The sequence below is a fragment of the Varroa destructor genome, unplaced genomic scaffold (genome assembly GCF_002443255.2).
Source record: "Varroa destructor unplaced genomic scaffold, Vdes_3.0 BEIS01000003.1, whole genome shotgun sequence".
Classification (NCBI taxonomy): domain Eukaryota; kingdom Metazoa; phylum Arthropoda; class Arachnida; order Mesostigmata; family Varroidae; genus Varroa; species Varroa destructor.
This window is the reverse complement of record NW_019211456.1, coordinates 19,601,145-19,612,454: the sequence shown is the minus strand read 5'-3', so window position 1 is coordinate 19,612,454 and position 11,310 is coordinate 19,601,145. Positions and strand designations below refer to the sequence as shown.

Genomic DNA, 11,310 nt, shown 5'->3' with positions numbered 1-11,310 from the left:
CCCGTTATCTTTCTCACATGCTACAGCTTGCGATGCGTTCATACGTTGAGCGCAGCGATTCTAGGGAAGCCTTGCTACTCGGTCCCTATGCTAAGGAGGCAACGTCAGCCTCAGTGGTGTGTCGTATTGTGACAGTGGCACACGGCTCTAAAATGGCAGATATTCCAAGTAAAAATGACATTACAGCCGTTTTCAAGAGACTTCGATCCATCCCAGCCAACAAGGTGAGTCCTTAGAGGAGTCTACCACTCGTCAATTAAAAGAGTTCAGCCATTTTCTGACGACCAGTGTAATCCCAATAGCCAGTTTGGTGAGTGCGAAAACCATTGCAAATATCCTACAGTGGAGAGCGAGCACAGCTGTTCGAATTCGCTACTACATCACTTCCTTCATCCGGTCGTCAAGTAAGTGCGAAATTGTTTTCGTAATTCAATACTCTGATGCATTCATGCTATCGTACAAGTACGTCACGTATGAGGATAACGGCTGGCTACTTCGGATCCGCTGTTATTACGCCTGCCTAGTTGACGTCTGCTGATGGATACCGTTTACGGGAAACATCAAATAGCGATTTCAAAACTGGTGCTGTGTTCAGCGGAACAGCACGCAGCGTTTATGTTGTAATACTGAGCTCACGAGTAAATGCAATTCAGGTTGCACTCAATTAATCGTAAGGTTTGTTCTATACGCAATTTGAATACTAGCATGAACTAATATATAATGAAGAAATGTAAATTTCGAACAATGCTTTTCTTTCTACAAGAAAATATCTAAGAACAACTGCAATGCGCTCCTCGTGTACATATCGCTTACACTGCCTGAGAAGGCCTTCGACAAACAGACGGTAGCCAGCCAAAACCTTGTCCACGATCATTACGGAAGTGGTCATCGAGCAGAACAGACCGTCACAGGCAAAAACGTTCCATTTTGTCGCCATGAACCGTAAATTCCGTATATTGCTGGCTCATTGTCTAATCTCTGTCTGTCGGGCTTCAGATGGTCGCCTTCTAACACGTTGCCATTCGACTCTTGTCAGAGTTTTCATTCAAGGGGTATACATGCTTATATTAGAAATCATATGATTAAAGTTACCTGAAGCAACAGCAATCAATATGCTACTCTGCAGTTTATATTAATAGCGTTTCATTTGACAGATAAGCGACTATGTATCTGCCTGAATGCCTAATGCTGCACCGTAGCCAAGGTGCGCCTATCAATCTGTTATGGGTCAAGCGATCTAATGATGAACCACTGAGAATCACGACGGGTCTACTTGGACTTTACGTTGCTAGTACTTTAACGCACGTTTACCGACCATCGTCATTTAAAACGCAAAACTCGTGCACTAAAAATATATACAAGCGTAAATCACAAAGCGAACGCTATCGTAAGCGGGATTTCATCCTAATGATTTTGTTGGGCAGATATACATACACCATGTTTCTTACATATCCACAGCCGAACTTTTCGTTGAAATTTGTGATTCCATTACATTTGTCGGAACAGAAGGGATAAGAGCAATAAATAGGCGAGTGTTATCCACACAAATGGTCTTATACTTCAAGGCAATACGTAAAAATTGATGTTGGTATGTTCCTACGAATAACCTATATATCCACCATTATATATATATATACATAAACACTGCTGTCGACATACCTGCCACGGAGACTGATACTCGAATAGGTCGACACTGCTAATTTTCGTTATCGTTATTTTAGTTACTGTTGAGCATGACAGCTCAGTTATACATTACCTATCATATGTTCTTATTTAATGAAGATTTGGATTTTTATGTAATGATCCGGTACATGTCAATCGATCAAACTGAAGTTTTTTAAGTGTATTAGCTGAGGCCATTGTCTCCATTATCGGCAATGTAGTGTTTTACATTTAATTTTATATATATATATATATATATATATATATATATATATATATATATATATATATCAATAAATATTCACAATAAATTTTAACGCCTGTTACAGCAATGTTTCGACTGTGGTGCAAAAAATCCAACATGGAGTTCAGTAACGTACGGAGTTTTCATTTGCATCGATTGTTCAGCAGTTCATCGAGGCCTTGGAACTCACATTAGTTTTGTAAGGTCGACCAATCTTGACACCACTTACACATGGGTAAGTTCGTAGATTCTCTGCATCTTTGCTATAACTACCATTGACAGACACTTAATTGTAACTTTCTTGTTTTGTGACATTGAATTTTCGCAGAGAGGCCGATCAAGTGACGAACAAGATACACTTTCACTCCAAAATATCTGAAGCATTTTTCAAGTCAGGTTCATCTATATAATATTGAGGTTATGTATCAAACATTAATAACGTTTAGTAAATTTTCTTGAAAATTATCTTGAATAACTTTTTTTTAGATTCAGCTACGGTCGATGCAGTTGGGAGGAAATGCAAATGCAACATCTTTCTTTTCTTCGCACGGCGTCACCGTTCTACAGGTGGATGCCAAACAGAAATACAATAGCAGAGCTGCGTCTTTATACCGGGAGAAACTGCATTCAATGGTTAGCAATGAGCTTATATACACATTGCACACGCACGCACACACAAATTTATTGTACTCAATCCGACTACCTAACTTGAAATGATCTATGCTACAATATGATTACGATTATCAAACAACTACAATTCGCTGCTGTATCTGCAGAGCGGTTTCTAAGGCTTAAGGTAACAATTTTTTATCTGTTACTGTAACTTGGTAGGCTGCAGCGGCAATGAAGACTCACAGCACAAAACTTTGGATCGATGACACACACCACGGGGATCATCCCAGCGGCGAGGGAGCAAAGCAGGATTCCCTTGACTTTTTTGAGGAGCATACTAGCAAATCTGCTCAGCAGCAGGTAAGTGAATTCCAGAAACTCCACGAATGGGGGACGACATATTGTACGGCTTAGTAGCATTCGCTTACCATGACTGTTCATATCTTTCAGTTGGAAGAGGCTTCTCAGGAGTGTTTGTTCAACAGTAATACCAGTGGCAGCATTAACAACAATCTTTTCGCCAACCAACAACAGAGCAATAATAACAACAACATAATCGAATCGAACAGCGGAAAGAACACTGGGCAAAGTGGAGTCGCAGGTGACGCCTCGGGTTTAGCGGAAGGGCGGAAATCTGTCAACACTATTGGCGCTAAGAAAATTGGCGGACTGGGGGCCAAACGAGTTGGTTGTGGGGTGAGTAGAATCATTAGTAGACACACACATATAAGCGCATTAATAACACTTCCATAGCATTTGCTTCTGTGCAGTGCTACCCTGCATAGGTTTTATAGTTTAGAAACTATTAACTTTGCTCCTTATCATCGTTAGAAGGCATATTCACTACTTTGTTGTTCGACCTGTCGCATTCTTTCCTTCGTGTTACCATTGTTATTGAATATCATGTGGATAACAACAATGGAAGAGAGAATGCCACCTAAATTGAGTGGCTCACAGTGATGTACTGCCTACAAACTACGACAGACAACGAAGTGTACAACGGCTACATGCAGTGAACTCGGTTTTGTTTCGGTGGTCTGTGATTTTGCAGAGTCCAAAATTTGTTTTTGTGTGAATAGAGTGTCACCGGGGAAACGAAAGAATTGTTCGCCCAAAATCGTCAAATGATCGGTCAACAAAGCGAAAACCGATCACTTTAATTATTTGCAATTTTTCAATCCAGCCGTGAGATAGGCATGGTATTTGATTCAGTTTTTCCACATAATTTATGTGCCTTTTTTCTTTTTATATAAGTTAATGTATACTGGTGTGAGCTGTATATGGGTGAGTTTTTGACGGCAACTGAAAGATTTTTGTTTTCGGATTTAACGATTGAAATTCGATAGCTCGGAGCTCGAAAAGCGGGAGGCCTTGGAGCCCAGAAAGCTGCAGTAAATTTCGATGAATTGGAAAAGGAGGCCAAGCAGCGCGAAGAGATGCGAGCACATATGGAGGCTCAGCAAAAGCTTAGCATCGTCCAAAAAAAGGAGCAGCAGGAAAAACAACTGTGAGTTTTGTTCTTTGGCATTAAAATAAATGAAAATCTAGATAGTCTTCATGTTTAACTTATGACGATATGTAGTGTGGAAGCTATGCTATTTTTTAAAGTCGTTATGGAGCCATCTATGTATCGGAGTCATACCTATGATTTTTGGTAAGTAATATGTGCTAATTGTTTGTTACATGTTTGTTACATGACAATTGTAGGCCAATTGCGTATCTACGAGACCTCACCGCATCAGTTTAGCTTGAGAAAGCAGCCTTTGTTATTCTTCAATTTCGAAGTTGACTAATGGAGCCGTTTTCTTACTGATGAGGCTCATACAACACATAACTAGACATTCAAAGTCTTTCACGGTAGAGCCCTTACCGCAATGCGTGACGTATACATTCACAATGATTTTGATTAGATAATTGAACAAATCTTCAATATACTGCCCTTAGTTACAGAGTTGTGATTAACTGTTTTAAACGAATGCGTTGTTCATCACTGTCCGATTTTACTTGGTTCGCTCATAAAAGAGCTCAAGATTTATCGTATTCGCGATCCTGTATGACCATGTAACAAATCCCTGTGCTGGGTATAATGATCTTAATATCTAACAAGACTTGCGGATAATGCACTTACGGTTATCTGAACTTCGTCGAGAGGCAAATAGCCAAATGGCTCCGACCACAATGCCGACGATAGCAATAACCACTAGCACGATGATGGCGATCTTTTTGACGCGTAAAGAACCACTCATGTCGTCATTTCTTGCAGCGGTTTCCTTCGGCAGAGCCTTTTCAGCAGCGAGCCTTGAACATGAACAACTGAACCTGGAACACTTGGAACACCTAAAAAACGAAAGGAATTTAAGGTCTGATCATTTAGGTTAGTCAAACGATCAGCTGACTTCGGAATTCACAATTGTTAAGTTATATCAAGTTATTCGATTTTCCCCTTCCCCTTCGCTTCGATACTGACATAATGAACTGCACAGTTGTGGTTTCTCGTTCAAGTTGTGTCGCCTCGTCCGATTCCGAGACGGTTTCCGTCGCTTCTTTCGGTGGTATGGCTTTGTATGGTGCGGCTGGGCTATTTGCCTCCATTATTCGTGTTCAGTTTTCGTGGAGAGTGCGTAGTCGCGTACTCGAGGGAACCTCGTTGTTTTTCAAATCAACTCATTCTCGTACGCTAGCAGAGTTGCAAATACTGCCGTATAGCTACGGTTATTTGTTGACGACGACAATGCGTCTCAAATCTATTTATATATAAATACTATATATAAATGTACCAACGTACATAGTGTAGACACGTTGCTTCATTATTTAGTACCGCCAACAAAACAAGGTTCTGAGGCGTTCCGAAACAAAACCCAGCCAATTTTGGCTGTATTCAACCGTGGTAACCGACAGGGACTGACAATATGCAGATACTATTGGCATGCAGTATGCTGCTGTTTATGGTGCAAGCTTAGGTGGTTCAGTTAAGGTTGTGGTGCCCAAAAAATCTGGAGATGTTGCCGTGTTGTATATTAATATCTATTATATTGTGCCAATAAGCTGTGAAACTCGGGCGCAAGCAAACGCTTCAGTTTCATGAAATATTTTCCTTTTTTTCTTGGTGGTGACTGGGAACTCAATGGGAAAACATTTCTGCTGTGCGGTTTTGTGGTCAACTTTCGCCCCCCTGTTTGTGTAGTCTAGTAGTTCGGTTAGGTGAATACTGTTTAACCATCTTGATATGCGTGTTCCTGCCCGTCTGAATGCGTGATGCCACTTTTAGATAGCACTAGAATTTGGGAGACCAGCCGGTGAAGGGTCTTATAGAACTGAATTTGTGTATACAGTGATTGTTTCGGCTATATTCTTCGCTTTTTTGAACTTAGCCTATTCGCCTATGTATTGAAATCCCTGAAACTATTTGATCTTTGTGTCACTAGTTGACTTTTAAAGCTCAAAAAGTATTAGATTCTACCGAATGGACCACAGATAGTGGGGACTGCTCTTAAATCATGTTATCATTGTAAACATATCTACAGTGTGTAACTTCATTTGTTAGCTGTTAATATTCGTAAGTACTCTGCACTTTTAGATTAGCTAAACAACTGTGGAACTAAGTGCTCGAGGGATATCATATTCAGGCTAAAGTCGGTTCTATTAGAGACCCCCGATTGGCCTTAGATAAATTTTTTTTGCAACTTGCTAAGGCGATTGGCTGGTTATTAAATGTACAGGCGTAGTCCTATGTCAAAATTACACAGTCTGGTTTTACGTATGATGAAGTGTGTAAAAGAGCCAATGTAATAAGTCGAAAACTATTTTATTTGTATGGTGTACATTCTGCAATTATTTTTTCGGTTTGCACACCGTGGACACTGGTGGCAGATGGCATTACCGTACAGGGTAAATTTTTTTAGTGGTTAATATAATACTGTGCAGGGCTTTTGCCTCCAAAGAAGCAATCACATGTCGCCCTATTCTTGATAACTGTCGATGTTGAATATATGAATTCGGAAGCCGAGTGGCAGGCGCAACATTTGGTGGCACTTCTAGCTTCTTGCACGTTGTAACGACAACACGAACGTTTTTTCGTGTTATGACTACCCTAGAACTGGAAAGCCAATTTTATTGGCAGGATGAGGTACTGCATATCAACCGAATAATGCAAGCGTTGACCTAAATGAGAGCGTTCATAGATCTATTTGTGGGTAAAATTCTGGTTGAACCAAAGCTCCCGTCTACGGATATTTTTAGGTTCGAATTTTAAACAAAATTTAAGCACATATGACATAAGACAGCAACAGGGAGTTAAAAGAACGATACATTGCCTAAATAATAATATTAAATGCACAACTTGTATATAGCTAAAGATCGCCAAAATGGTTTCTTTTTTCAAGAACCAATTCCTCAACGGTTTTGTCCATATTCTTTCAAATATAGTTGCTCTTTACATTAATTTGAAGCTTTTAAAAGTTGACTGAAATTTCGTATTTTAGTCTGTCGATTGGTCGTGATTAGTAGTAAAAAATTTATATACGAATACTGTAATACATTTGAGACGAACAAAATACATGCAGAAGCTATATGCCAGCCCACCCGCTTTAGCTAACAGCTCTTACATATGCCTTGTGGTACCTTGATATAATCAGCAGGGATGCTGACGTGTTTGTATATTAATGACCTTCATTAAAATTTAGCTGCGGTTAATGATAAAAGCGATCGCATAATGTGAACTAATGCGCAAGGAAATGTATGTAGGTGTAAGTCCTCAGGTCTAAATTCGTTTTAGAAAAATGCTTCACTTAATTTACTAAACAAGGCTATTATTATTGCCAGGATCAAGTTCTTTTATAAGGCGGTCGACCAATCGACCAATTGTAGTTTTTTTTACATCTCTATTGCTCATTGGATCAGCTCCAACCTTGAGCACTTCGGTAGGTGTTTTCTCGTAATGGTAGAAAATATACTTATATTTTCACGTATTACTGTATGTCGTGCCACAATGATTATATTTTCACGTATTACTGTATGTCGTGCCACAATGATTTCTGCCAACAGGCCTTGTAGAAGTTCTCTTTACTCTATCATTTGACTGTAAGGTCGATTAAAAGACGTGCCTTATGACGTAATGTGCCTGGAATAAAATTCCTTAGGGTCTGCAAACGTCAAGCAGGCGGCTGGGCGCTAGCAGTTTCTAGTAGATATTTGCAAGGTACACAAAACAACTACTTGGGCTTCTTGCGGATATCACTTTTTTTCCTTCATGATTTCGGTTTGCATGTACCCGAAGATTTCTTGTGCTCATATAGCTTAACACTCTAATAAGGCGAAGTTCATTATAAAGTCTTTTATTTAGTTGCAGACGTCAAGCTGGCTGGTTAGATGGCGACCACTGATGCATAGCAAGCAATACAAGTAACTGCTGATGTATGCTATAGACGAGAGCAGGTTTTTCTTAACGGAACGAGGTTGCATAACTTTGTTGTAGATGTAGATGTAGACCCTCTAGATAGTGATCAATGCCTTCACACTTACGTGTTTTCGATGGTTAGCCAAATTTTCCATGCCGGTAGCTACAGAGAAAATACTTTCTGATGACAGATTGTATTTTGTTGCCGCATCGTTCCCTAAAATATGCTCGTAGAGCTGAACAGCAGAAGTGCTTATAAACTTTAATATAATATAGCTGTTGCTGCTGGGATCGTTCCACCGCAAATTTATTTACTACGAGAATACTAAGTCACAGCTGAAAATCGCTCTAATCACTGTCAAGTGGTCGGCAATAGCTGCTCTCTATCTATTGCTTACTAGCTTCAGCAAGTGGAGCGCAGCCTCTCAGCTTCTCTCCCGCGTTTGTCATCTCCCACTCATTGTGTGTGAGGATCGGGTACAGTAGCGCCAATCTAGCTTGCGCCTACATGATATCCCTACGAAGAAACGAACAACGGCGGTTGAGTAGGCCGAATAAACCACTACTATTGAAGATGCCAATTGCTCCGTTTGGCTGGTATTGATAACGTTCCACTTTAACTAGCTAGCTATACCTCTATCTCTGTAGTTGTAGGCTCCACGCAACGATAACCCTCCAGTGGTGGAACGGATGACAGGCTTTATAGCCAGTGAGCAGACGGTTAATTCTATCATGTGTGCACACTCATGCTGAAGTTGTCATTTCACAATCTTCTTTAAATGATGGACTCTTCAACGATCCTACAAGCCCGTCTTTTAGCTGTTATAGAGGCTTTATGGAGCAAGTCGAAGATCATCCAGACAGCCTTCTTAACTATCACAGTGAGAAAATCGACTTAAATATTCCAGAAATATCTATAGACTTTATACTGGGAGAGCGTTTCGCGCACAGTTTAAATATAGATCAACTTAGTACAATGAATTATCAAAAGGACTCTAACAGAGGCGAAGAGATTATAGTAAGAACAATCTTTTAGAGGTACGATACGCAAGGACATCTATAGACTAAGTTTTGAAAGCTTTTTATATAGGCTGAAGAAAATTTACCATCAATGTAATTTTTTGTATGTGAAGAGCCTGTTGATGTTGAAGATGTTGTTGATGTTGCTGATGCTACTGTTAGGTGGCGCTACAGACGATGGGATATACTGCTGTCTCAATGATCGGCGATATCGGCAAAGCCAGTAGAGGTGCATTGGACAATGCTGCACTGCTCGCTTTGGTGGTTTTGTGTTGCCTACATTGGCGACTTGTATTTGATCTAGTAGACCACGCGTTGAATCAACGCGGAGACTAATGCCACAGCACCCATGGCCAGCAGCGTGATGGCACGGTGGCAATTTTGGATTTACAACTCTGCATTAGTGTAGTGTTAGCAACCGCGGCAGCGGAATCGTAAGCTATATAATATAGACTGCCAAATAGCGAAACAACGCAATGATTGGATCCTGTGTGTGAGTCTCACTGCTGCTCTTATTGCGGTCCTTTTTTCTCACTGATATGTCCGCATAGATGCAGGTGTCGTACTGCCCATAAAGGCATTGGTGGCAGACTCATACGATTTTGCGCGCTTTGCGTAAGCTTTCTGCTTTCACACTGTATAAGACTTATAACATCAAGGAACGCAGCACAGATAACCTCTAGGGTGTGCCCGGGACTACAAGCGGGCCTGTAGATGAGCTATGTATAGATAGATAGGCTAAAGTAAGTGAACGATGTTGTTGACTCATTATTGGCACGAGGATCAAATGACAATGGTAATGATGCTAATGGTGGCGGGGGGAATGGGTTCAAAAGAATATGCTATTACCGTGAAAATGAGGTTTGTGTGTGCCGGGTGTTGTCATTTTTTCCTGGACAGCATTTTCCGATAATAGTGTAGCGGAGTATGTGCTTGTTGTGCAGTAGAACAGCAGCATATTGAACAACCGCAACATTTGAGACTATAGCGGCAATAAAAATGAGAAGGGCAACGCGGTCGGTAGTTCATTCGTACCGTTAGAGAGATGGTAAACTTTATCCAAAACTCTGTTGGCTGCAATGTGATGGATAAAGTTGTACTCAATAAAGGCCATATAATTCTCAACGCTGCAGAGAATTAAATGAAATGGAGTATTGGTAAATTTATGCAAACGCTTTGTACTTGCTTTTATTGGCTATTGTAACCAATACTTCCGTCATATCCGTAGGTATATAACCGTAGAAGAGTAGATGATTTTGCTCATTCGAAAATTGCCCGATAGTCCCTGAGCCTCAATGCGGTTAAGCCGAGCTGAATGTTGAAGGACCAAATTTATAGTTAGCTTTGACTAAAAACCCGAAATTCTTACTGATATTTAGCTCGTTACAAGTCCATTTATTTGTGGAGTAAGGCAACATTGTATGCTAGTGCTAAAGAGATACGAAAACATGTGGTTAGCTATTTTATAGGCTAATTATGAATTAATCTTACTGTTAATGTATTTTACTTTCGGTCATATGGAAGCCAAATTCCACTTACCAAAATAAAAGACATTGCCCTATAACTTAGTACTAGCGGTTGAATTAATAAAATTTTTTGTCGGCAATACTATTTTTCATGGAAACTGGCGGTCTGTATCGAATTAAATATTTAATGTTTTACGTGTGCTACTATTTTTCCGTACATATTTACATAATTTTACTTGTAAATCTTCAGGACGTTATTACGTAAGACTCAAGAGTTAACGTATGAATATGTATTTTACGTATACATGCGCTTAGTGCGGGTTCACGAAGGCTTCCACCATTTCGTAAAAGCAATGCAATAAGCAAATAGCTTTACCAGTAGATAGTTCGTTTTTATACCAAAAGAGGACCCGTCTGTTTTTTGTCACGAACCACACCTTTGGAGAAACGACAGGTCGCTCTTTTTCTGTATAGTCAAGACACGTTGATCACTTTCGATAGATGAAATGCAATTACTATCTTTCACTTCATGAACTTAGCAGGCTAACATTATAGGCGACTCGCCTCATAGCCCCTCTAAATATAGGATCATTAAGTAAGCTGTAAAGATGATCGAAAAATGAAAATTTCCAATTAACAACCATGTAACAAAATGTACTACATTGAATCTATTTAGCAGTTGAGTACGGAGGATCAAGCAGTTAAACAGAGATTCACTGCTGCGCTAGATGTCTAGAGATGAGTTTGAAACTTGAGAAACAGATTTTAATGCTAATATATGTATATATATTAGTAGCTATTGTATACACGTTCTTTTAAGCAGATCCATATATATAAATTTTTTTTCAATGGAGTAATGATTAATCATATATATATATATATATATATATATATATATATATATATATATA

At 39.7% G+C, this 11,310-nt stretch overlaps 1 protein-coding gene across 6 annotated transcripts in view; it reads left to right on the top strand.

Annotated features, from left to right (window-relative positions):
- Positions 1-64: 64 nt before the first annotated feature.
- Positions 65-11,310, top strand: part of ArfGAP3 (ADP-ribosylation factor GTPase activating protein 3) — a 20,127-nt gene continuing 8,881 nt past the window's right edge. For 4 of the 6 annotated variants that reach the window (XR_002671755.2, XR_002671754.2, XM_022796679.2 and 1 more), the window contains exons 1-6: positions 65-224; positions 1,992-2,141; positions 2,393-2,539; positions 2,738-2,878; positions 2,969-3,214; positions 3,865-4,025. Coding sequence is in view for 4 of the 6 variants with exons in the window: in XM_022796679.2 (XP_022652414.2) it covers positions 153-224; positions 1,992-2,141; positions 2,393-2,539; positions 2,738-2,878; positions 2,969-3,214; positions 3,865-4,025 (917 nt within the window). In the remaining 2 variants the exon portion in view is untranslated. Of the gene's footprint in view, positions 225-267; positions 405-509; positions 676-1,991; positions 2,142-2,392; positions 2,540-2,737; positions 2,879-2,968; positions 3,215-3,864; positions 4,026-11,310 lie in introns of those variants that run through there. The other 2 variants (XM_086982338.1, XM_086982337.1) reach the window with 2 other exon arrangements.